General features: G+C 35.6%; 5 protein-coding genes and 1 non-coding gene across 11 annotated transcripts; 2 read left to right on the top strand and 4 right to left on the bottom strand.

Moving 5' to 3' along the window:
* Window positions 1–4,572: 4,572 nt before the first annotated feature.
* Window positions 4,573–4,645, bottom strand: TRNAK-CUU (transfer RNA lysine (anticodon CUU)). The gene has a single exon. It is a non-coding gene; the product is annotated as a tRNA-Lys (tRNA).
* A 713-nt stretch (window positions 4,646–5,358) lies between these two features.
* On the bottom strand, window positions 5,359–9,427 carry LOC108335680 (uncharacterized). The gene is made up of 10 exons (XM_017571775.2): window positions 9,130–9,427; window positions 8,229–8,356; window positions 8,035–8,106; window positions 7,763–7,902; window positions 7,534–7,648; window positions 7,368–7,448; window positions 6,662–6,799; window positions 6,131–6,218; window positions 5,844–5,954; window positions 5,359–5,768 (listed from the first exon to the last, which is right to left on the bottom strand). Exons 1-10 carry the CDS (start codon window positions 9,383–9,385, stop codon window positions 5,746–5,748), a joined length of 1,152 nt encoding a protein of 383 aa, XP_017427264.1. The 5' UTR covers window positions 9,386–9,427; the 3' UTR covers window positions 5,359–5,745.
* Window positions 9,428–9,529: 102 nt separating this feature from the next.
* LOC108335679 (pentatricopeptide repeat-containing protein At1g32415, mitochondrial) lies at window positions 9,530–12,900 on the top strand. Of its 3 annotated transcripts, none has more exons than XM_052869771.1 (2): window positions 9,530–9,808; window positions 10,669–12,900. In XM_052869771.1, exon 2 carries the CDS (start codon window positions 10,886–10,888, stop codon window positions 12,767–12,769), a length of 1,884 nt encoding a protein of 627 aa, XP_052725731.1. In that variant the 5' UTR covers window positions 9,530–9,808; window positions 10,669–10,885; the 3' UTR covers window positions 12,770–12,900. The 3 variants fall into 3 exon arrangements, with proteins under 3 accessions (XP_052725731.1, XP_052725730.1, XP_017427263.2); XM_052869770.1 differs by having other exon boundaries at window positions 9,543–9,808; window positions 10,662–12,900; XM_017571774.2 differs by having other exon boundaries at window positions 9,543–9,808; window positions 10,611–12,900.
* Window positions 12,901–13,955: 1,055 nt separating this feature from the next.
* Window positions 13,956–15,912, top strand: LOC108335681 (vacuolar protein sorting-associated protein 55 homolog). 4 transcript variants are annotated; one of them, XM_017571776.2, is made up of 5 exons: window positions 13,956–14,113; window positions 14,987–15,121; window positions 15,227–15,266; window positions 15,380–15,461; window positions 15,596–15,912. In XM_017571776.2, the coding sequence occupies exons 2-5, from the start codon at window positions 15,023–15,025 to the stop codon at window positions 15,786–15,788; spliced, it is 414 nt and encodes a 137-aa protein (XP_017427265.1). In that variant the 5' UTR covers window positions 13,956–14,113; window positions 14,987–15,022; the 3' UTR covers window positions 15,789–15,912. The 4 variants fall into 4 exon arrangements, with proteins under 4 accessions (XP_017427265.1, XP_017427267.1, XP_017427268.1 ...); XM_017571778.2 differs by having other exon boundaries at window positions 13,987–14,148; XM_017571779.2 differs by having other exon boundaries at window positions 13,987–14,184.
* Window positions 15,913–21,511: 5,599 nt separating this feature from the next.
* LOC108334766 (uncharacterized) lies at window positions 21,512–22,090 on the bottom strand. Its single transcript, XM_017570705.2, has one exon. The coding sequence runs from the start codon at window positions 22,004–22,006 to the stop codon at window positions 21,683–21,685; it is 324 nt and encodes a 107-aa protein (XP_017426194.1). The 5' UTR covers window positions 22,007–22,090; the 3' UTR covers window positions 21,512–21,682.
* A 764-nt stretch (window positions 22,091–22,854) lies between these two features.
* Window positions 22,855–24,264, bottom strand: LOC108334765 (haloacid dehalogenase-like hydrolase domain-containing protein Sgpp). The gene is made up of 4 exons (XM_017570704.2): window positions 24,151–24,264; window positions 23,836–23,987; window positions 23,471–23,732; window positions 22,855–23,389 (listed from the first exon to the last, which is right to left on the bottom strand). Exons 1-4 carry the CDS (start codon window positions 24,262–24,264, stop codon window positions 23,186–23,188), a joined length of 732 nt encoding a protein of 243 aa, XP_017426193.1. The 3' UTR covers window positions 22,855–23,185.
* Window positions 24,265–26,057: the final 1,793 nt, after the last annotated feature.

The raw sequence follows: 26,057 nt of genomic DNA, 5'->3' as shown, positions 1-26,057 counted from the left end.
ACAAAAGTGCTTTTTAAGTCAAATGGTATCAAAATTTATTGCATAGAGAAAAACAACACATAGATAACTAAGTTTAAATCTTGGTAATATGTTAACCAAATGACAGTACGGTAAAATGTCAAATTTCATGGTAAAAAAAGTACACACAAAATGCAAAATGTAGAAGTCAAGTTTAGTCCATAAAAATTAGGAGTAGTGTAATTCTGAATCTATCTTAGTTCGTTTGTGAGACTTTAAAGTTAGGTAAATTTAGTATGCAAGTTTCTTATTAAGTTATTGATTTGCATCAAAGATATATTTTTCAAAATTTTTATTTGATCACTTTTTTCAAATTTTGAAACACAACTATATACTTTGCAAGAAATAAAAGGGAAAATACACAAGTTGAATATTTTTCCTTTTAAAATCATATAAATTTGTTGAAATAATAACTTAATTAGATGTGGATCGATTTCCAAATTAAGGAGAAATTGGATTACATAATCATAACCATCAATTATATAATAATACAAAATTAACTATGTGTCCATTAGTTCACTAAAAAAATATAAGACGTATTTTAATTTGTTTAATTAATATGTAGTTTGTGCAGATCAATGATTGGGACAAACTAATCTGCATAGTCTCCAACAGAATAATTTTAGTCAAGATATGCAAATGACATTTAGTTTAAAAAATTATAAAGTAAAACCAAATACTAAAGGTTTTTATGTTAAATTCAAGTACAACATCTATAATGTCTACCATTTCAGGTAATCTTGATGAAGAACAAATTCAACATTGAGTATTTATGTTCACATCTATATGTATGTTAGTTGAAAGATAATTATGTTGGAAGTATGGGCATTTGATTTATTTATTTTTTGATAAAAGTGTAAAAAGCTACTATTAATTATGATGATTACACAACATTTAATTAGCAATCACATTGGTATAAAGTGTGTGTTGATTACCAACTCCAAAAAGGTAGAAAAGAGAATATTTTTGGCTGGGCAAAATGTCTCCTAAAAGACAATAATAGCTAATTACCTTTTACTAAATCAATGAAACAATAATTGCCAAAAAGAAAATTGACATGACTTTTGACCTTCCTCAATAGTGTTTTGCCATCATATTTCGTCCCATGTGATGCATCATGTACAATTTTAGTCACTTTCCTTGTAAAAATGCCACCACACATGTAATAAATCTTAAAGTTGGTACAATTATATAACTTTTTTGGATTAATGATTTATCATCATTATTTTAATAATAACATTTCACATCATATTTTAAAGAATTAAATAAGTTTTTAGTCCATAAACCATCAAACGAATTTATTTTTAGTCCCTCTTTCAAATTAAGGTACATTTTTTTTTAAATAGAAGGACTAAAATGTACCTTACTTCGAAAGATAGACTAAAACTAAATTCGCTTGATAATTTAGAGACTAAAAATATATTTAACCATATTTTAAATAATAAAGTTTCATAACTTATTTCTTCCATTTTTTTTCTAGGGTATAGTTATTATTTGTAAAAAATGTAATTACTTCTTTTTCCTCGAAGAATATAACCATTTAACTTATTCTACGTAATTAAGGTAATTGACAATGTTTTGTCAATTTGGCTAAATAAAATAAAATTGCTAGTGTTTAAAAAAGAAAAGTAAAGCAATTAAAAACTTAAAAAATAATAAGAAAAGACAAGCAACTTAAACTTAGGGGAGCCAAATACTTAATAAGCAATTATAAAGAATAATGATGCATGCATATAATTAAATTGAAAATTAGATGCTTGAACAATCAAATGTTTGTGTATTCTTTAATATATATATATATATATATATATATATATATATATATATATATATATATATATATATATATATATATATATATATATATAATACATCCACATAAATTATTTGGAGACATCTAGTCAATTTGTGTCATTTTTGTATATTTCTTTTCATAGCATCATATCATAAAATTGATAAAATCTTTAGTTAGATATGATTTGAGTATTATCTATCTTTTCTAATAATTAAGAAGTGGGGTAAGTAAATATAAAACCTGCTTTTATGGAATATTTTATGTAAATTGCAGTGTATACAATCTTGGTAATGATATATAATTTAGAAGAAGGACATTTTTGTAATTGAATGATTGGTACTTGCTAAGTTGCTTAAACATGTGTATGAATTAGATTGTAAGGTAGTTGTAGGTAGTAATCAAATGCACTGAATTCCACTCCACTTATTATTATAGCAACCACTCACAACTTTATAATTGTATTGTAACTCAAGCTTTAACAAACAATATTTTTTAGCAATGTTAGTTTTACTATTTTAAGATTAGATATTAAAATCGTTTAATTAACTTAACTAAAATCCCATTTGATATTTTTTTTTTTATATTTCTAATTCAATAAAGCATTTTAAAATCATTATTGTCATTTTTTCAGTGTGTGAAGTGGTAATTGTACAGTACTTTTTTGGTAAGACTTGAGAAAAGTTGCAAGGTGTTCATGATTTATGTTACAAAGTGATGACAATTTAGTCACATGGACTTGTCAGTGTCACAACCACCTACAAAAAACTAGAAGAAAAATATTCATAAATGGTGAAAAATATATGTTCTGGTTTACTTAGTGGTATTTACTCTCTGTTGTCTAGGTATATATGTATTATTTTCAAAAACTCAATAATACTTATTATTTTCGAAACAATTTTTTTTTTGGCACATACTCATCAAGAGAATAAGAATAAGAGGCTGAATAAAATTCACCCAAATTGATAAATTTTAGTCAAATTCAATTAACAATGGAAAATGTTTAATTCTTCCATTATTTTTATTGTCTAAATACTAATAATTCCTTTGACAATGAACTTAAAACATCTGTGTACAATATTTACTAGATAAAACTTGCATTATCATCCTATAAAAAATATACAAATTATTTACAAAAATTTATCTATAAAATAAAATTTATTGATAAATTTAAAATCTGTAACTAAGAATATAAATATATATATTTTAATGAAATTTATTGATAAATTAAAATTTTTATTATCGATAAAAATATTTATCAGTAATCCATTTATTGATAATTTAAATTTTTATTATTGACAATTTTTTTGATAAATTTTGTTTATATAATAAACATTAAAGTTTTTGTTGTGGATTTTTGACGATTTTATGATAAAATCTGTTGATAATTATTATTATATTTTAATTCGTTGATAATAATTTTTTTAGTTTATTAGTAATTAATTCATTTTAAAATCTATTAGTAAAATAGACATAAAATTTTCTTCTAATTTTAACAAAATATTTGTTCTAAATTAATTAGGGATGAATGAGAAAAAGAAAATGAAAAAGAAGAAAAAAGAAAAGGAGAAAATGATGAAGAATGAAAAACAAAAGTAATTATACAATGTTAAATATCAATGGAGACAACGAAGATCATAATGACGAAGTTATAGGAGAAGAAAGATGAAGAAAATAAACTAGAGATGAGAATAGTGGGAAGAAGAATAACGATGAAGAAAAAGAAAAACTGAGTTAATAAATAATTATAGACATATTTTGATATTTTGATAGTTGGTAATTATTGATGATATTTTTATATATATAAATAAAAGAATTTGACAATAATTTTTTTTACCAGTGACTTACAATTACTAACAAATTTTATCCATTAACAAATCTATTATATTTTTGGTAATGCTTTTTAGAAGTTGTTGAAAGCTAAAAATAATTGGTGAACATATATGGAATTCTGAAAATATATACTTTTGAAGACAAGAACATAACAGGAAAAACAGTGTTAGAAAGTGTTTAACTGAGGAAACAAAACCATCGCCCACAGTTTGTAAGGGTACATGAAAACAAAGTGCTTGGTTTGTTGTGTAGTCATTGGTTTTCTTTTTATCTTGTAGGTAGTGGAAGTCCTACAAACTAAATCATACCATAGATCTTTGTCTGCTCTACACCCTCTTGTCACTGTTCATCAATATAGTCAATTTCTCAATCATTTTCACTGTTTTCAAATCCCAGACGTTCAAGGAGCATTTGCAAAACACCCAGAATTCACTAATTAAGGAACTTGTCCTGTCCTATCATATATATTTGGTTTAGTGCCAGTAATGATTTCTACTGTGTGGAAACATGCTATGCTTGATCACATATTCAACTTACGTTATTGAGTAAAAGAACCTTTGTTGTTTGGTTGATTTTACTGTCACATCATTACCTTCCTGCTTTTCATTCTGATCATAATTTCAACTTCTTTTTGCCTCTTTGCTTGAGAACCACATTTCATTTCTCATTGCCAACCTCAGATTTTTTTTATTAATCTTGTGTTTGCTTTCAATTTTGTTTGTTTCAAAATACTTAATTTTTTTGGAAACAATTCAAAATAGTTAAATTTGAAAGTGACAGTAATAAATAGCTCAAAGAAAAAAACGTGACTGCAGTGGTAATAGTGTGAATGGATCAAAAGGTTGAGGTGCGTGGCAGAATTAATTAAACACCTTCATGCATGTGTAATTAAGGTGACACGTGTCAAAACCTAAAACACAAAAACAAAACGCCCACCGTGGGGCTCGAACCCACGACCACAAGGTTAAGAGCCTTGCGCTCTACCAACTGAGCTAGACGGGCTATTGTTTATTCCATTTGTACTTTACATTTTAATCTAAATTTATCCGAAATTTAGTAAAGAATAAAGTGAAATATTATACACAAAAAACATTGTTTGCTTAAAGTCCCCAGTTAACTTTATTTTTTGGTAGCATAATAAAACGTGTAGAAGAATAATGTAGTCATTAGAAGAAGGTTTTATTAGTGATGTACGGATATTATACCGTGTTTAATCTCTTCTTTGAAACTAACCTTGGTTAAAAATTAATAGAAAAAACCTCTTCTGAATTATTAGCTTATTACAGAGAAACAAATTTTCGAGTGGAAAGGAGGTACAAATATTCGAAGGTTACCTCATTTTTAATGATAGAAGAGTTAAAATTATTAAGTTGAGTAGCCTGAATGGAGTGTACATTTGTTAAAAGTATAATAACAAAACATCTTAAGTATTATGGGTTGCATTTTTGTGATAAGTTAACTGAAAAAAATGTGTAGATAATAAAATGAATGTTTGGGTTTGTATAAAATTAATGAGTCCATGTTGTACATGTAATTTACACTAATTTTAATATTTTAAGATACATAAAAAAAAATACTTTATCAAAATCAGAGTAACTTGAAAGGTCAGAAGACATGACAGAAAAACCAATAAAGAAACCAAATTCAAAATTAAGGCACAGATGGTATATGCTATCTCTAGTTACATAGTAGCAGATTCATATGCCTTAACCCTACAACAATATCGTATATGCTTTAATATATTGGATTATCTTACAAAAAGAAAAAAAAGCGTTCTTAAATCTAGTTAACATAACTACATTACTAGTTTGTTAGGCGTCAACTGAATATAAAGGAGTTTGAAGGGCTCCATTTTCCTGCCTAAGCTATAAGCAGGTTTCATGATAAGCATGCATGAAACAACACTTGTTTTGGTAAATGCGGTCACACTAACAACCGATGCCGCATATATTGCCCTCTGCTGCTGTAAACATAGACAAGATAAGCTTTACCCAGCTTTCTTTGTACAAAGAAGGTAAAACAAGACTTCAGGGAAAACTCGAGTTTATGCCATCATAATTTACAAGGGAAAGTACTGGTCACTGTTACGAGGTGTCTTCAAATCAAAAAAGTGGTTCCACAGGCTCTACAACAAATCATTTTTACTTCATCAGGAAACAAGCATAATTCTAAAGCAGATATTAGTAAGACAACCACTGACCTGTTTTCACTTCAGGATGTTGCTGATGATTCATATCCATGCTTTCCTTGACCCTTGTTTTGCTTGCGTCTCTTCTTCTCTTCATCTTTGAGACGCTCAAAGAGCCTTCAACTGTACAATATGAGGTAAACAAAAATATAAATCACCAGAAATACTTAATACAAGGAACAAGAATGTTGGCCGAAAAGCCTGACTGGCAGTACTTCATCAGAATTTTATCAGTATATTAAATTGCTTGTGTTACTGAACGGAATAGATTTCATGATATTGCCAGCACACCCATGTACCTTGCCATTCCCATACCACTTTCGATTCACCCTTCACCAACTTTGGATAGCAATCTATTCGCGAATCTTCTTGAACCAATTCTTCTACCTGTAATCCCAAAAAAGTTATTACAAGATCAGTCATTCATTTAGTTAATTTAAAAACCCATTGACATTTAACTTCAATTACGGGACAAAAGTGATTACACCAACAGCGCTGTCAAATATAGTCCGGGTCAAAGATTAATCAATCCTAAGTGGAACGAAAAAGAGAACGAATAACCAATTTTGCTGATTTACAAGGACATGTCCCTAGAAAGTATGACTTCGTCCTTACGGAATCCTCAAGAATGGCATATACAATGTCATTTAAAATTTAACTTATGTTACAAAGCAATAGGCATCCCAATTGTATCAAACTGTAATATTTGAATCGTGAATAATAAGATTCTAATAACTATGATGCAGTCAGCTAATCCAGACAAAATGAATTAGCTTGTTCTGCTTCGTTGTTACGATAAAATAGGGTAATCAAAATAGCTCCGAAACTACCTTTCTCCATAATAAAGGGTTCTTCCGTTCTCTTGGCAAAAGCAGGTGATCACGTAACCTAGAAGCAACAAACCAGGGTTCACATTCACCATTTGCACTCTTTGACGTCAATGCATTCTCTTCAAGTATTTCGCAGACCTAAAAGATCAATAACAAAGAAATTTTGAACAGATACAGAATTATAATAAAGATGCAATTAGTCATTCAGTCAAAAAAACCTGTGCACAGCAGATATAAATGTAACTGTAGTTAATGGGAGCCAAAAGTCAAATTTTTTATCTATTTATTTGAAAAACACCTTTCAACTGATTTTACCATCTGAGTATCTGCATTGATCAGAACCTTAGTTTATCCAAACTCCACTATAAAAACTAGGGAGTATGAATATTCTTCACTCATCTAAACCTACAGAACTATAATATATAAAATTGGGGCATTTGAACCCTATGGTCACTGTACACAGAACTACCTTCTAAATAAATGTAATATTTTGTGACCTCAACTAACATAAGCATTCTATTACAATATATTTGTGAGCTTCCATATATATGTGTGTGCCTATGCATGCATGTATGTATACTCACTCTTAATCAAAGGCATCACCCACAACAACTTAAAATCACACTTGTTGAACTAACGGGTGAAATAATCAACGAAGCATGTAATAATCCCTTGTGCCTGTGCCTCTGGGTGTGTCCCACTATACCTTATCATAAAGCTCCTCAATTCTTCTTGACATTGATAGTTTCCGTCGAACACTCCAGAACAAAGCTGTGCATCCAACAAGCTGTTAAATCTCAAAAACAATCAACATAGTTTACTTACCCATGCAGAAATATATGCATTAAAGTATGTCTTTAGGAAACGGATACCATGGCACAAATGGGCAAAACAAGTAGAATATGCTGAGAGATCCACTGACGAATACGGCAGGAATATGGCTTGTAATGCACTGCCCACAGATCTGGACACTTAAACTCCTTCATCCTGTATGAGAGATAACTCGTATGTGACATCCTAAGCAGAAATTTTAACCTCTAAGGAAACATGTTCTAACGGCCACTTTTGACTTGATTAAAATGGAACAGAGATGATATATACCCATGAGAGTTGTTTAATCTCGTCTCCAATAATTGCCCCATTGTTTCAACTGCCCTTTGTTTTGTATAATTATGAAGAGCATTGTTCACTTTGACATTTCCCACGGGCTCAAAATAATTCAACAAAACATCCTCACGAACCTGAGATGGGAATACAAAAGGGAAGTTAAAATCAGCAGCACTAAGAACAACTCGAACAATAACGTATACAGCCAAGCATAAATAAATACAAGTAAACTGCAAAATCCAAGGGCTAAAAATGAGAGAACAAACCCAAATTGGTCCGGTTCCACTGCACAAAAATTGAGCATATCCCTCACACAAGTGATGTTCCACTCTCTCCACCTGTGGTCAAAGGCCAATCAGAAAGATATAACACAATGCAAAAGAACAACGAAAAAATAATAGACTGTATTTAGTTCCAAGAAATAGTAAGTCACTACTCAAATCAAAATATAGAGACATACAATCTTTCGAGCTGATTCACTGATATCTCCGTCTTCTAGACACAAGTTCCCATGTCTTTGGTAACCCTGAAGGCATTCCAACTTTCCATCGTTGCATTCTCCATTACTGGGACAAGGTTCACAAACATCTGTAACAATTCCCAGTCAGTAGAAAACCTCACAAGATGCATATAGTCTGCAAAATCCTACACGTTGAGACTACAAAATTTGATTGATAATACAAGGCCCCAGAGAATGAACTCCCCAAAAAATAATCAGAAGTAATACGAAGCAGACAAACATTGATTAAAGCTTGAATTAGAAAGTAATCTGCATCCTACCAAAATAAATAAAAGAACAAAACAATGTATAACAACAAGAATCAAATTCAAATTCAAATATCAAATGAAACCCCATACAAAACGCCACGGCATATTTCAAAGAAAAACAAAAGGAAATCAGATGAATTTGTTCATCATTGTTAGCAACAACTATCAACTGCTCTGTCCTCATAATATTTAGCCCTGAAAAGAAGGCTGTCTCACTCTAATTTTCTTTTTCCTTTTTAGCGGCATTCATTCCCTCTCTCTATTACGCATTGTTCTTTAACCGAGAAAAGGAAAACGGCACAATTCAAATAAACAAAATAGGGAAAACGAAATAAAATAAAATAAAATCATCCAGAAAATACACGGAGACAAGGCATGTGCAATTCATCATTCATAGCACAGGAAATTACTAAATCAGAGTTAAATTGAACAACCAAAAACCAGAGGCTTGTTGAGTTGCAACGTTAGTTGGAAGAAGATGACAATAAATGAATAACTCAACACCCAGAACAGAATCATATGAAATGCACGAAAATCACGACACATAAAAACAACAAAACAGAAGCAAATGAAATAGAAAGAGAGGGAGAGACCAGGAAAGTAATCGGAGGAGTGGAAATTGGTGTCGCAAAAGGGTTTGGAAGGAGGTTGAAGGAGAGAGGTAAATAGGAAATTGCAGGTCCATGCAACTAGCGATGCGAGTGCGAGCACGAGAACCAATCTCGGTAAGTCGTGTTTGGATGGTAACAAATTCTGAGGGGGTTCTCTTCCCATCAACGATTTCGCGTCAATGCCTGAATTATCTGGAATCGAATTAGACAAACACCCCCTTCGCCGATTCTGCTTCATGGTTACAAAAATGAGAAATATAAGACAAAAGTTTTAAAAATTGAGGAGAATGCCCCTTTATTAATTCGTTTTAGTTAGGTTAAATGTATTTTATTATATTTTTACTCAAGTGGTTAAATGTTTTATATTCATTATGTTTTATTATTTTTTACTCAGCCTCCATCATCATCACACAGACAGTTCTCTCATTTCTCTTCCCCTCACCATCTTCTTCTACCTCCAGTACCGACACCTTCAATAGCAATTTCTCCGATCGCGCTAGGAAGGGGTCTAATGGTAGACTCTCCTTCGCACCACCGTGAGCGCTCCTTGCACTCGCCTTCCACCGCTGCCTCCTCGTCGAACAGAACCTTCGATCTCGCTCTGGAACTACTTGTAAGGGGCGCAAGGGAAGGTTCAGCGACAGTGTTCCAGGACTCACAGGTACCAATTTTCTTTTCAATTCTCGCGTCAATTTAAACTTCGTCTGTGTTTATTTCGGACCCTATCTACCCACACTGTTCGTTGCTTCAATCGAATTTTGTCATCTCATCTCGTATATTATTAGGAAAACTACCATTTTCTTAACTCTTAATTTTTTGTTCTGGATTTTTGTCCAATTCATTTGCTCGTTCGATCAAATTTACCATTTCTTTATATGAGATGGCGAGAGTTTCTGCTGGCTTTTTAGTTATTAGATGTCTGTGGTTTATTGGAGTATTGTATGAATGTATAGTAAATACATTTATCGCCCTATTTCATCCGATAAATCAAATTGGGGATAGTGTTGTTTTGAATTGATTATGGACATGGTTATGTAAACACTGCCATGATGGCAACGGGAAACGTATGCAATATTGTGTACGCTTTAGTTTGAGCCTTTTAAGTCAATTGATCGTTTCATTTTAGGTCTCAATTTCTATGATATGATGAGGTTTGTAAAAGTATGTTGAAAGGGTATTGGGTTGTTGAATAAGGGTTGATCTCTTGAGATGTAGATTGTGGTAGAATAAATTGTGTTTCTTATACAAAATTGGGATTGCAACATGTGAATTTATTGTGATGCTGTAAAGACAAACATTTGAGTGTGTGTTCGATGAAAGTTTACAAATTAATTATGTTTAAAGTTGATTTTGACGTGAAGTAGTAATTTAAGTTTCGATGCTTTTATTCTATAAGCTACAATTCTGTCAACACAAAGCTCGTAGTGTTTCAATGGATTTTTAATGTTTGAAAGCGAATCCAGACATGCTTCGTCACCATTCATTAATCTTCGTGCGGATTTTGACATGTTCAGTTCGCAGTGTGCGTTATGTCTATGGCACCAACCATTCCCAATGCGAATGCGACGAGCCTTTGCTCCTACACTACTTATCCAATGGCTGCCACCATGAAGCGCGAAACCTCCTTCAAAATTCTTCTGGAGGTGACCTTCACGCACGTGTGGTTCGTTGGACCAAGCTACTCTCCAACTTCTCCCGCCACGGTTACGTGGCCGAAGCTCGCACACTGTACGACATAATGCCTCACAGAAACCTCTTCACTAGCAATGTCATGTTGACAGCGTACGTCCGCTCAGGCACGCTCGACGAAGCTTCCCGGTTCTTTGAGACCATGTTGGAGAAGAACGTTGTTTCTTGGACTGCCATGCTATGTGGGTTTTCAGATGCAGGGAGGATCGAAGATGCGAGGAAGGTGTTCAATGTAATGCCTGAGAGGAATGTTGTTTCGTGGAACGCGATGGTGGTGGCGTTGCTTAGGAGTGGGGATTTGGAGGATGCGAGGATGGTTTTTGAGAAGACTCCTTTCAAGAATGTGGTTTCGTGGAATGCTATGATTGCAGGGTATGCTGAGAGTGGTAGAATGAACGAGGCTAGAGAATTGTTTGAGAAGATGGAGTTTAAGAACGTGATTACTTGGACTAGCATGCTATCTGGTTATTGCCGTGAGGGGGATGTTGAAGGTGCTTTTTGTTTGTTTCAGGCTATGCCGGAGAAAAATATTGTTTCTTGGACTGCTATGATTGGTGGGTTTGCTTGGAATGGCTTGTATGAAAAGGCATTGCAGCTTTTTATTGAGATGATGAGAGTTTCTGATGCCCAACCCAACGGAGAGACCTTTGTTTCTCTTGTTTATGCTTGTGGTGGTTTGGGTTTTTCTTGCCTTGGCAAACAGGTACATGCTCAGCTTATTGTTAACAGTTGGGGGATTGATGATTATGACGGTAGGTTGCATAGAGGTCTTGTTAGGATGTACTCTGGGCTTGGTATTATGGATTCTGCTCGCAACGTGTTTGAAAGTAATTTGAAAGACTCTGATGATCAGTGTTTCAATTCCATGATAAATGGTTATGTTCGGGCCGGTCAGTTGGCTAGAGCTCAAGAGTTGTTTGACATGGTACCCACTAGGAACAAGGTTGCATCGACTTGCATGATTTCTGGCTATCTTAGCGCCGGCCGAGTACTGGAGGCTTGGAATTTGTTTAATGACATGCCTGATAGGGATTCCATTGCATGGGCTGAGATGATTTATGGGTATGTGCAGAATGAGCTCATTGCTGAAGCCTTCTGCTTATTTTCTGAGATGATGGATCGTGGTGTTCCTCCTATGAGTTCTACATATGCTGTTCTATTCGGAGCTATGGGTTCAGTTGCATATCTAGATCAAGGGCGGCAATTACATGGTATGCAGTTCAAGACTGTGTATGAAGATGATTTGATTCTTGAGAACTCTCTAATTGCAATGTATGCAAAATGTGGGGAGATAGATGATGCGTATAGGGTATTCTCTAACATGACTTACCGGGAGAAAATTTCTTGGAACTCCATGATCATGGGTCTTTCAGATAATGGCAGGGCCAGTGAAGCTATAAAAGTGTATGAAACTATGCTTGAACTTGGAATTTATCCAGATGACCTTACATTCCTGGGTGTCCTAACAGCATGTGCTCATGCGGGTCTTGTTGATAAAGGGCGGGAGTTTTTTATTGGCATGGTCAATGCTTTTGCTATTAAACCTAGCTTGGAGCATTGCATCAGTATTATCAATCTTCTGGGTCGAGCAGGAAAGGTGAAGGATGCAGAGGAGTTTGTTTCGAAGCTTCCTGTTGAACAAAATCATGCCGTTTGGGGGGCTCTAATTGGAGTGTGTGGGTTGAGTAAAAATTATACAGACGTCGCTACGCGTGCAGCCAAACAACTGTTTGAATTGGATCCTTTCAATGCGCCTGGGCATGTGGCCCTTTGTAACATATATGCCGCAAATGATAGGCATATCGAGGAGATGAGATTAAGGAAAGAAATGAGGTTGAAGGGTGTGAGGAAGGCACCCGGATGTAGTTGGATATTGGTGAAGGGGAAAGTTCATATTTTCTTCTCAGACGATAAATTGCATGCGTGTCTTTAAGAGAAGTTATTTACCTGGCTTCCACTATTTTAGAATTTTGAGAATGCAAAAGGATATAAGATATGTACATTAAAACTCAGCACATGATGTGAATCATTGAAGTCAAAACATCAAGATTTCGCCTGTATAAATCCAGTAATCTAAAAAGATAAATAAACCTTTGACCGATAAAAAAAGAACAAAAAAATATGTTAACAGATAAAACAAATTTGATAAAGTAAACAAAGAACGAAAAATCTTCCTTTTTCTGCAACCCACGCATCAAAGAAGCAACTAAACACACAACAACTTAGATGTACGTTATATTTCTATATTTATAATTGATTATATTAATAGTGAGTAATTTCTTACAATAGGATGCTAAAATATGATTATTTTGATTCTTGAATTTTATTATGTTTTCGTATATGTAAGTATTTTAAAAAATTTAATTAAATTATGCATAAATCATTAAGACATATATATCTTTTTTTATTACTATTATTATTTCTCTTCTTGCTTTCTCTATTGCTTTTTTAAGTCCATGATTAACATGACATTTTTTTCTCTTCTTCACATTGTTCCAAATAACATTCCATTAATAGTTTAAGAGTGATGGATTATTATATTCAGATGATGAGTTTAAATTTGAGTCTGAAATATTTTTATTTATTATGAAAATAAAAATATATATCTTAATTACATAATTGTATTATCCAAAATTTCAAGTTTACGGTCATGTTATTCTGTAGTACTTCAAATTTTCTAAGTTATAGTAACATAAAGTTAAAGTTCTTCTCTAATAAATTTGTTTACTTATAAATCCGTTGACACTTTAACATGACACTAAGTTAAAATTTTCCATTCAAATAAAATAAAACTATTTAATTCTTAAAAACTTGTATAAATGTTTTTAACAATATTTTTGGTTTCATCAAATATAATTTAATACTTTGAAATTTGTAAGAAAACATTTCTAGTTAAATTTTTTTATTTCTCTTAAATATCAATAGCTATACAAAACTCTTTAAAAGCTTATTAAACTTTTAACAATTGATTTTGTGAATGATAAACATACTCATAAAGATGTTTCCATAAAATATCAAACAACATTAAAACAAGTGACAAACCCTTAATATTAAAATTTTAAAGTATTATTGATGAAACAAAGAAAAAGAAAATAAAAGGAATCAGAATCTTTCTATTATAATTGGACCGTTGATTCCTACATACCAGAGATGGTGTCGGTTTCTGGTAGTTTCAAAATGCAAAATTAAAATACGATTAAGATTGAGGTTCAGCTACAGCGTTCCAGGACTCACAGATACCAATTTTCTTTTCAATTCTCGCGTCAATTTAAACTTTGTCTGTGTTTATTTCGGACCCTATCTACCCTCACTGTTCGTTGCTTCAATCGAATTTTTTCATCTCATCTCGTATATTATTAGGAAAATTACCATTTTCTTAACTCTTAATTTGTTCTGGATTTTTGTCCAATTCATTTGCTCGTTCGATCAAATTTACCATTTCTTTATATGAGATGGCGAGAGTTTCTGCTGGCTTTTTAGTTGTTAGATGTCTGTGGTTTATTGGAGTGTTGTATGACTGTATAGTAAATACATTTATTGCCCTATTTCATCCGATTAATCAAATTGGGGATAGTGTTGTTTTGAATTGATTATGGACATGGTTATGTAAACACTGTCATGATGGCAACGGGAAACATGCAATATTGCGTACGCTTTAGTTTGAGCCTTTTAGGTCAATTGATCGTTTCATTTTAGGTCTCAATTTCTAAGATATGATGAGGTTTGTAAAAGTATGTTGAAAGGGTATTGGGTTGTTAAATAGGGGGTTACGTCTTGAGATATAGATTGTGGTAGAATAAATTGTGTTTCTTATACAAATTGGGATTGCAACATGTGAATTTATTGTGATGCTGTGAAGACAAGCTTTTGAGTGTGTTTGATGAAAGTTTACAAATTGATTATGTTTGAAATTGATTTTGATGTGAAGTAATAATTTATGTTTGGATGCTTTTATTCTATAAGCAAATTTGTAATAAAACTCTGTCAACACAATTGGATGTTTTTATTTCAATGGATTTTGAATGTTTGAAAGTGAATCCAGACATGCGCTGATATAGATTGTCACTTTTGTTTAACTCCATCTTATTTATCATGTATTGATTGAAGTTGCTTATTCATTAATATTTTGTTTTGATGTAATGTTCTTCAGTTATTACTCCCTATAACATGAGGAGGTGACTTGGAGATGTCAGACTTACCAGGATATATGCGTTTCTGTTTGAACACAGGGAAGCTTCTTTCATTGGCAATATTGGTCTCTGGGGGAATCGTCTTGCAAATTTTGGTTAGTGTTACCTTTTTTATTTATTTATACGTGCAGAAATATATGGTAACTTATTGATAAAAATGCCACTTTTTACTTATATTTGTCATTTGTGTTATGTGTCAGGCATGTGTCTTGTATAATAATTGGTGGCCGATGCTAAGTGGTGAGATAAAAAAGCAAATTTGAAATTTGATTCCACTGTACTATGTATTTATTCTTTGTATTGATTGAATTGTTATGTGATAATAACATCCCCATGGTTGTTTTTTCATGCAGTGTTAACATATGTGCTTCTACCAATGCCTTTGCTGTTCTTTGCTGGGTCTAATGACTCTATATTCTCCGAATCTGATAATAGGTGAACTCGTGTTTGAGTAAAAAAAAATCATTAAACTTTTATCATACAACTTGTTAACTGATTGGAGTTGATTAAAATTTATCAGAAAAGTAACTCAAGATGGTGGATTAATCTTTTAATTTTTTGTTTTGCAGCTGGGTGAATTTTACTAAGTTCTTGACCGGAGCCTCAACTGTGGGAGGCATTGCCATTCCAAGCATATTGAAGCATGCAGGGGTTATTGGTTGGGGAGCCTTTGCAATGGAACTTTCTTCCTACTTCGTGTTTGGACTGACTGTAATATGTTACCTTTGGATGGGTGATGAAGATGAATACAGTATCCTCTGATACGAGATTTGCTTCATCATTGTAAAAATGAATTGCTCCTTTCACGCGCTATTGCTTTTCTTGCATGTGTGACTTTCACTACAACATATTTGCTTTTTTTTAACGATGATTTGTTGACTCCCCCAATTCCAGAGTAGCTTTCAGCCAAATGAGTGTTTATTGTCTGTTAAGAAATGAGACGGCTTTTGTCCATTTTCTTATTGTGTTAACTAAGTGTGCTTTTCATTATATATTGAAAAAAAAATGTCTATTTGATATCATACTGTTATTAATTTTATGGACAATTAACCTCCGTTTCCAAGGACTTGGAAGTAAAGACAATTGCTTTCTTACTGCAACGATTGTCTAAATCCAAACACCAAATAACGCGAAGAAAATGAGTAAATTAAAATTTAGTGAGGAAACTTGTAAGGGAAAAACAGAGAATAGAATAAATCTGGAAAGAAAAACAGGACAGAGAAAGAAGAGACACGTAATAATTCTTTCTTATTCTCTGCATAACAGAAAGGTGCTTTATATAAGCACTACTCCTTACAGCTAATATTCCTTCACATGGTATAACGGTTTCCTCTAAAAGGAAGACACGTCACTTAGTAACAAAATCCCTAAGATAAATTGGCTGACGAACAACCCTCTTAGGTCGATCAATAGAAGCTTCTAGAGTATTGGTTGGGCCGTGTTCAGCTTCTGCAGTAGTACTTGGGCTGCCCTCACCTTGTGCACTGTCAATAGGATTAGAGTACTGTAAGGGCCCAATGATTCTTTCATCTCCCTCCGGATGGAGAAGCACCTTGTCCTCAAGGTGGAATTGCTCTTTCATAACTCCCCATGGTTCCCACGTAGCATCTTCTGGTGGAAGACCCCTCCATTGCACCAAGACTAAGTCAGAATCTGGCTTAGTGTTCAGAATAGCTATGGGTTCCAATATGGGCTGATTATCATTGAATTCTAGAGGAATTTTTGAAGATGTTGTTGGGGGATTTCCTTTGTGTAGTTTGAGAAAGCTGACGTGAAAGACATTGTGGATTTTGGCATTTGAAGGGAGCTCTAATTTGTAAGCAACTTGTCCAATCCGTTCCAAGACCTGAAAGGGACCAAAAAATCGTTTCTGTAACTTGCCTTGGTAATGACCAGCAACTGAAACCTGACGATGCGGGCGAAGACGAACATAAACCCAATCTCCAGGTTGGAATTGAAGATCGCGACGATTGTTATCTGCCCAGCGCTTAATATCTGCTTGTGCTTTTTGGAGGTTGTTGTGGAGTTTACGGATGATGTCAGCTCTAGATTGCAATTCAAACTGAACAGCAGCGTTTGAAGTGTCAGGAGAAAGACCTTGGGGAATAGATGGTGGGGGATGGCCATACACTACTTCAAATGGGGTCATCTTGATGGAAGCGTTGATAGTAGTGTTGAAGCACCATTCGGCCCATGGAAGAAATTTGCCCCATAATGAAGGCTTGTGATGAACGAAGCAACGAAGATATTGTTGTAGTACCTTGTTAACCACCTCAGTTTGGCCATCGGATTGAGGATGGTAAGCTGTGGACATCCGTAATTTGGTACCACTTAAGCGAAAAAGCTCTCGCCAAAACTGGCTAAGGAACACAGGGTCTCGATCAGAAATTAAGCTCTTGGGAAGGCCGTGCAATTTGCAAATCATGTGTATGAATAAGTCAGCCACTTTGGAAGCTGAAAAAGACCTGGGTAACATGCCAAAGTGTGCAGCCTTTGAGAACCTGTCTACAACAACCAATATTGTAGAATTACTTTGGTATGGAGGAAGGCCCACAATGAAATCCAGGGATAAATCCTCCCAACATTTGGTAGGTGGGGGAATTGGTTGAAGTAGTCCTGCAGGTTTTTGAGCTGGAATCTTAGTTTGTTGACAAATTTCACATTGGGTGACAAATGTGTGAACGTCTTGACGCATTTTGGCCCAAAAGAAATTAGCTGCTAACTTCCCAAAGGTGCGTGTTACACCAGGGTGTCCTGCCAAAGGTGTAGAATGGTACTCATGTAAGATAGTGGGGATGAAAGGGCATGATGAAGGAATCCAGATGCGTTGTTTGAACAGGATTAACCCATTTCTCAAAGAATATAGAGGAAAGTTAACAGGATTTTTTGTGATTTCCTCCTTCAGTGAAAGGAAGTCAGCATTGGTGGACAAATACTGCTTCAGATCAAATAGAAAATCCAATTGAGGAATGGATAAAATGAGAAGGTAGTGCTCCTGTTGTGGTTGTGAAAGTCTGGATAAAGCATCTGCTGCTGAATTAGACTTCCATGGGCGATATTGTATCTCAAAGTCGTAGCCCAACAACTTGGAGAGGTAATGTTGTTGATCTGGAGTAAGAACAGTTTGGGATAACAACTCTTTGATTGATTTTTGGTCCGTTTGGATAATGAATCTTCGACCAAGTAAGTACTGCCGCCACTTTTGTACAGCTGAGGTAATTGCACATAGTTCCCTAATATAAGTGGATGAGTTTTGCAGCTTCGGGCAAAATTGTTTACTGAAATATGTGATGGGATGTCCGTTTTGAGAGAGAACAGCCCCCATGCCTGACCCAGAGGCATCAGTTTGAACTAGGAACGTGTGATCAAAACGGGGCAGTGACAAAACAGGAGCATTCGTTAGTGCCTCTTTCAAATGTTGGAAGGCCTGTGAGGCACTATCTTGCCAACAAAAATTGTCACGTTTGAGGAGGTCGGTGAGAGCACTAGCGATGGAGGCATAACCCTTCACGAAGCGACGATAAAATCCAGTCAAACCCAAGAAGCCCCGAAGAGACTTGACTGACGTGGGTGTTGGCCAATCAAGAACAACTTGGATCTTACTAGGGTCTGGCTGCACGCCCTTATTAGAGACTATGTGACCCAGGTAATGTATGGACTCCTTCCCGATGGAACATTTCTCCCCTTTAAGGTGGAAGCTATTTTGCACTAGCAATTGAAAAGTACACTCTAGATGAGAAATGTGTAAATCCAGTGTTGGGCTATAGACGAGGATGTCGTCAAAGAATACAATGATGAATTGACGAAGATGTGGGCGAAAGAGGTCATTCATGGTGGCCTGAAATGTAGAGGGGGCATTGCACAGCCCAAATGGCATGACTCGGAATTCGAAATGGCCGTTATGTGTGCGGAAGGCAGTTTTGTCACAATCGCTGGGAAGCATCAAGATTTGGTGGAAACCCGAAAATAGATCCAACTTGGAAAACCAAGCGGCATTACCCAGTTCATCCAATAACTCATCAATGGTTGGAATTAGAAATTTGTCCTTCACAGTGGCGGCATTGAGGGCGCGATAGTCAACGCAAAAACGCCAAGTCCCGTCTTTCTTCTTGACAAGGATAACAGGGGAAGAAAAAGGACTTGTACTAGGCTTAATAAAGCCTGAGTCAAGCATTCGTTGCACCTGCTGTTCAATTTTGTGCTTTTGGAAGTGGGGATAACGGTAAGGTCGTACTAAAATTGGTGAAGTATTTGGCTGTAGTGTAATATGGTGATCTGTGGGTCTTGAGGGTGGTAAGGTAGTTGGTGGTTGAAAAAGAGAGGAGTATTTGTGGAGGAGGGCTTGAAGGTGGGGGTGATCAGAGGTGGGAGTGATCAGAGGTGGGAGTATGTGTAATAGTGGTGGCGGGGGAAGGAGGGGGTGTGGTTGTGGTGGCAGAGTAAGAGTGGAAGGATGATGAGTATGTAGGCTCAAGTGTGAGTTGGAAAAGAGCCTTAATACTATTTGTTTGTTGCAGTCTCCGTAATTGGTGGACAGAGATTGGGCTCGGAGTTGGGCCGGTTTCTCCTTTCAGTTCCACTAATTGACCTTCCCACATGAATCTCATAAAAAGGCCATTGTAGTCCATCACAAATGGGCTTACTTGAGTCAGCCAATGAACCCCTAATACAATGTCAGTACCAGACAATTCTAATGGATACAAATCAATGGAGAATTTTAAAGAGGCCAAATGAAGTTGGGCCTTGGGACAAAAATTTGAGCAGGGGAGAAAATCACCGTTACCGACCATTACTCTCAAAGGAGTTGAAGTGGGCTCATTCTGGAGTTGAAGGAAATGAGCCACCCTACTTTGTATGAAATTGTGTGTAGCTCCACTATCCACCAAAACTTGGACTTTGTACCCGTTAATGGATCCCGTCAGACGTAGGGTGCGAGGAGCCCATTGACCCGAAAGTGCATATAGACTAATGAGGCCTGATTCAGGAGAAGGGTCATTTATAACCCGTGGATCCGAGTCTGTTGGTGTATCTGGGTCATCGTCTGGTTCGGTTGAGACTAAAAGGAGAAATTGAGACTTACAACGATGCCCACGCGTATACTGTTCATCACAGTTGTAGCATAAATTCTTCTCTCTCCTTGCCTGCATTTCTGTCTCTGTTAATCTTTTGATGGGTAGCTTATTGGGAGGTATGGGTAAGAGTGGTGGTAGTGGTTTTGGGGAGGTAAGTGGTGGTGTGTTGGTTGATGGAGATGGTCGGGGGAAACGATTGAATGGGGGGTTGCTAGAGTGTTTGTCCTCATGCAGCTTGGCAAACGCAATAGCTTGGTTCAGGTCTGACGGTTGGAGGACCGTGACCTCTCGACGAAGGTGGGGTTTGAGGCCCGAGATAAAACAACTCAGATAAAAGCTGGTGGGGTAACCAGATATCCTATTAGAGAGTTTCTCAAACTCAGAGAGGTAGTCTTGCAATGAGTGTGTTTGAGAAAGCTTGCACAGGGTTGCGATAGGATCGTCAAACTTTGAGGGAGCAAATCGGAGTTCGAGCGCTCGGAGGAAAGCGTCCCACGAGGTGAGTAACCCGTTGTTGTGCATCCACTAAAACCAGGCAAGGGCTTTTCCTTCAAGAGAAAAGGAAGCGAGCTGAATGCGTTGCTCTAGGGGAGTTTGGTGGAAGGCGAAGAACTGATTGGCTTTGAAGATCCAACCAAGGGAATTTGTTCCATCAAAGGGCGGAAGGTCCATTTTCATCGATCGGTAAGGGGTATTGAGAGGTTTAGGGTTGAGTGAGAGTTGGTTCTCAAGGTGGGATGTACGATTGTCAATGTCCATGAGGGTGTTGGAAAAATTGGCTTGGGCTAGTAAGATTTGTTCTAATTTGCGGTCAAGGGAGGTGAATGGGTCAGGTGAGTCGGCCATGGATGAAGGGAGTAAGACTCAATGAAAGCACCAATTGTAAGGGAAAAACAGAGTTTCCCCTAAAAGGAAGACACGTTACTTAGTAACAAAATCCCTAAGATAAATTGGCTGACGAACAACCCTCTTAGGTCGATCAATAGAAGCTTCTAGAGTATTGGTTGGGCCGTGTTCAGCTTCTGCAGTAGTACTTGGGCTGCCCTCACCTTGTGCACTGTCAATAGGATTAGAGTACTGTAAGGGCCAATGATTCTTTCAAAACTGGTGTCTATGAACGCCATGACCTATCGAGAAACATGGTCACTGCAATATCCTCCCAAAAAACATCTTCCATATAACACGGGAAAACTTTAGCTTTCAAATCCATTTAAAAGCATATTCCGTTGTTTTTTATACATCCAAACGATTAACAATATCATCGATCCTAATCTCAGATTTGGAAAAAAATTAGTATAACTCAACACAGCACTCACACTAAACCAAGACACGCATACTATTCTGTGTTTTCTTTCTCACTAGTAGTTAAAGTAATTTTAATCCGTATCATATGTATATGATGGGATTCTAACTCAAAACATAACATGCATCCATCAAAGATACCAAATTGACAAAACGAAAAGAGAAGAGAGATAGAGAATATAAGAGAGGGGAGAATTTCTCTTAAAGTAACCCAACCGTGTTTTTAGAGCAAAAAGTAGATAAAATTGAATCCCATGGCACAAGTAGAAGAGAGAGATGAAATCAGAAAACTACGCGAAACTGAGGCGCATTGGACTGAATTGCCGGGAGGATCTCCCAGCGGCAGGGCTCGAGGTCCTCGGAGACGGGGCAGTAGCCGGCGAGTGTGACGTTGTCGTTGGAAGCGGCGACGGAGCCGAACTCGAAAACCGACAGGGTGGCATTGGGTGGTCGAGGAACCTCGACGGCGCCGTTCATGCCTGGGACCTCAGCAAGGGGTTTGGTTGTGTCTACAGCGTTGGATGTGGGAATTGAAGAGGATGACTTTGGTTGGGAGTTGTGTTGGGATTGGGGTTTATTCTCCTTTCGCCACCACAGTAAACCCATGCTTTGTTTTTGTTTTTGGCTAAGGTTGTATTTGTTCCTTCTGTGCTGTCTTATATTATGCCTTCTCCTTCATTTCGCAACCTAATTAGGGATTGCACCGTTTGATTACGCATACGTCTCTTTTTACCTCATTAAAATTATTCAAGAAAAATTATATATTAACATCACTTTTTTTACACAAATTTGACACAGATATACCTTTTTTAATTTTTATATAGTTTTTTTTATAATTATTTTAAAGCTGTTGAGGTGAAATATAGAAAATTAAAAAATAAGACATCGACTTTTGAATTTTTATTTTTACCTTTTTTTTCCTTTTCCTACTTTTCCAACAAGAGCCTCCATCATCATCACACAGCTTATCTTCTCCAGTTCTCTCATTTCACTTTCCCTCACCATCTTCTTCTACCTCCATACACACAGAAACACAGAGGCGGAGTAGGGGATCTAGCCCTAGCCCCCTTCGCCACATATCAGTCACCGCCTCCACGCCATTTGCCTGAGCCTTCTCCGGTTGCTCATGGTTTTTGTGTATAATATTGCACTTTATTCTTTACTAAATTGCGGATAAATCTAGATAAAGGAACGTCTTATTAGATTAGATATGATCATGTATTGATTTTTGACACTTCTTTCATCATTTAATCAGTTTAAGATTTATGTTATCTGAAGTATGAGCAGTGCCGTCGATGAAAGTAAATTAATTAAATGAAATTTTTATTTCTTTCTTTCTTTCTCTTGATAAAAAAATGATTTATTATTCTTTCAAGAAAACTATATTAAAAAAATAAAAATATTACTATGCATATTATGCTAATGGATCACAACTCCCCCTTTGCAGACGGAGAAAAACTGCCACGTTCTCCTTGATCCCACGGAGAAGGATCTGCCACGGGAACGCAACACGTTCAACATCTCCTTGATGTAGATGGAACACTCTGTGACTCTGATCCACTCCAAAAGATACAACTTGGTGGCTGTCAGATTGGTTTTAATGGAGCTGTTCCTATAACGGAGGAATTTTTTGTTGAAACAACGGTTCATTGTCAGATACAAAACATGTAGAAACAACCGTTGATTGTCAGATACAAAACATAACCTTCCCGCAGATAAATTATAATTGCCTTTTATTTTTTCTGACATGAAGGCTCATCAGAATTTGGCCCATCAAACTCCTTGCTAAATGTTTTTATCCAGAAATTCCAACTTTTCGGCACCAGGCTTGTCAAATTCTTCTAAAGCTGCCCACAACTTTGGATCCTCATAATCCTTAATCAGAAAAGCAGGCTTTGCTTTCATCAGTAAATCCTCTGGGTTTCGTGTAGCTATGCCAATAACAGGCATACCAGCTGCCACTCCAGCTATAATCCCTGAAAAAGAATCCTATTACAGAAAAATAGAAAGTATGTCAAAAGCAGGTCTAGAACAAATTCTTGTTTAGTCAGACATCACAAAAATGCAGACCTCAAATACAAATGCATGATCCTTCGATGCCTTCAGAACTTCAAGAGCTTTCAAGTAAGGGTCGGGATGAGGTTTACCACGATCACATTCATCACCAATAATAAGAACATCAAAGAAGTCCGAGAGACCAAGTTTTGAGATCATGAGTTCTGCATTTTCTCTTGGAGAATTGGTAACTGCAGCTCTCTTCAGACCACGGTTTTCAACCCATGTCCTCACTTTATCAAGGCCTTTCACAGGCTTCAGTTGCTCTCTTGCCAATCTGGATAGTCCATAAGAGATTTATCTTCTAAACCTTCAAATGAAGCACATGGAGGAAGGGTATACAGATAGATAGATAGATAGATAGAGAGAGCAGGGTTTACCTCCGGAACATGGCTTCCTTATCTTCTACAAACTTCAAACCTTGTTCCAGATCCTCAGGAAAGGCAACTGAGGCAGCATCAACGTTGATCTTGCCAGAAAATTTTTCAACAAAAAATTCCTCCGTTATAGGAACACCTCCATTAAAACCAATCTGACAGCCACCAATGTTCGTGTCAGTTTACTAATAGCTATTGATCGTGTGCTTGGTGATGGTGGTTTGCAAATACCACAAACGGAGAATTGCAACAAAATAACTAATATTGTTTTCTCAATGTTTTCCATTGAGAATTTTGTACTAAGAAAAGAAGCAGTACCTTTAGGAGCATTTCACGCAAAGCTTCATAGTGGAGTGGATCAGAGTCACATAGTGTTCCATCTACATCAAAGAGCACAGCTTCAAGTGGAGAAAGTCCGGTGAGAGAACTCATGCTGCTGGTACCACACGAAGGTAATGAGAGACCAGTTCAGCAAAATGATCAGGCTGCGTACTAAATTTTCTTTTTATATCACAAAGCAAGTCACAAACTAACTATTCCAAAGCTTGAATTGTTGCATACAACCATCTGAAGGCTTATATATTTGACATGCACCCTCATTCTTGATCCCTTTTGAGTTAGAACATAGACAATATATTGCAGAGCCACATTTTCTGAAATTTAGCTTCTATTTGGAAGAATCACGATAACAAGTATCCAACATGTTATGATAGCTTCGATATTCAAAAAGCTTAAACTAATGGGGTGAAGGCACAAAATGGATTTTATATCTTAAAATGCAAAGATCATCTCATTTACAAGTATGCAGGTCCCTCTGCAGAGCTTCATTGTTAAACTAGAAGACAACAATGTGAAAATGAGGACAAGAATTCGAAATATCTATTAAGAAATGCACTTTAAACTTAATCTTTGAAAAATGAGATTTGGACTTATTTATAATGTCTCACTTCCAACAATATCATACATATTTACGGTGCAAAATCCAACTTCATCTTCCCTTCTTCTACATGTTTTTAATCACAACCAAAAAATATAATAAAATAAAATAAAAATCCACAATTTTGCTTGAAAACAAACAGGGTGTGGGTAGTGGAGTCCACAGAATAAGAAAGGGGCATACAACCTCAAATCTCAAGGTGTTGGAAAAAGTAGATAAAGGTTCAATTTTTAATGAACACCACATCAATGAAACTTTGTTAAAGTGTTACCAATGGAAGAGATTAACAGAGTAAATGCGAAATAAATTGATGGGACAAGATTGAATAAGAGAAGCTATTGTATTATCAAACAAAATTCAGTAAGAAAAGCTATTGTATTATCAAACAAAATTCAGTAAGAAAAGCTATTATACATTGCAAGTGATGGAAGGAAGCACCTTGGGAGGCAATGCAAAGAAGAAGGCTTGGTGAATATTTGCCAAGGGAAGTTTCGTAGATGCAGAAAAAGAGAAGAAGCATGGGACATGTCCTGTATTATGGTGTTTCACGTCTTTCAAAAGGCAGAGATAAATCACTTAATTTATTTATTTTCTCACATATGTCATGAAATTGTGTCCGTCAAATTATTCTCTCAGATCATTTAAATAACTAAACTTATCTTCAGATTATCTATCATCGATAAATTTAAACTTTTAAATAAGAATGACCAATCAAATCCATTTCTGAAGTAAATAAAATAAAATGTATTTAATCATATTATAAACTATCAATCAATTTATTTCAATAGTAAATAATAATATAAAAAAATTGATCTCTAATTGTAAATGTTGATTGTACTTTTTTTATCTCAAATTGTATGTTTATATATAGGTTTAATACCTCTTTTGGTCCCTCGAAGAGATAAATGTTCAATTGGGTCCTACCTTTTTTTAGAAATTCAATGTGGTCCCAAATTTTGTAAAAAGTGTGCAATTAATTCTTTTTTGGAACGGCATTAATTTTTTAACGGAGCAGACAGGGTGGACTGAAGTTTGCTACGTGACTGTACGTGATTTTTCTAATTCGAAAAATCCTAAATTTGAAAATTAGGAACCTAATTAAAATTAGAATTAAGAAGGAAAACTCCCAATCTGAAAGGATTATGAATCCTAAATTGGAAATCTCAATTTCTTTCTACCTCTTCTTCTTATGTCTGCTTCGTCACGCTCATGTGAGGGAAAGATATAGTTTTCCCTTCTCTTCTTCTCCTTCGGCGCTGCTCTGCAACCATATGGCAGCTTCCTTTCT

Source organism: Vigna angularis, chromosome 10, assembly GCF_016808095.1.
Source record: "Vigna angularis cultivar LongXiaoDou No.4 chromosome 10, ASM1680809v1, whole genome shotgun sequence".
NCBI classification, from domain to species: Eukaryota; Viridiplantae; Streptophyta; class Magnoliopsida; order Fabales; family Fabaceae; genus Vigna; species Vigna angularis.
This window is presented reverse-complemented; position numbering and strand designations above follow the sequence as displayed.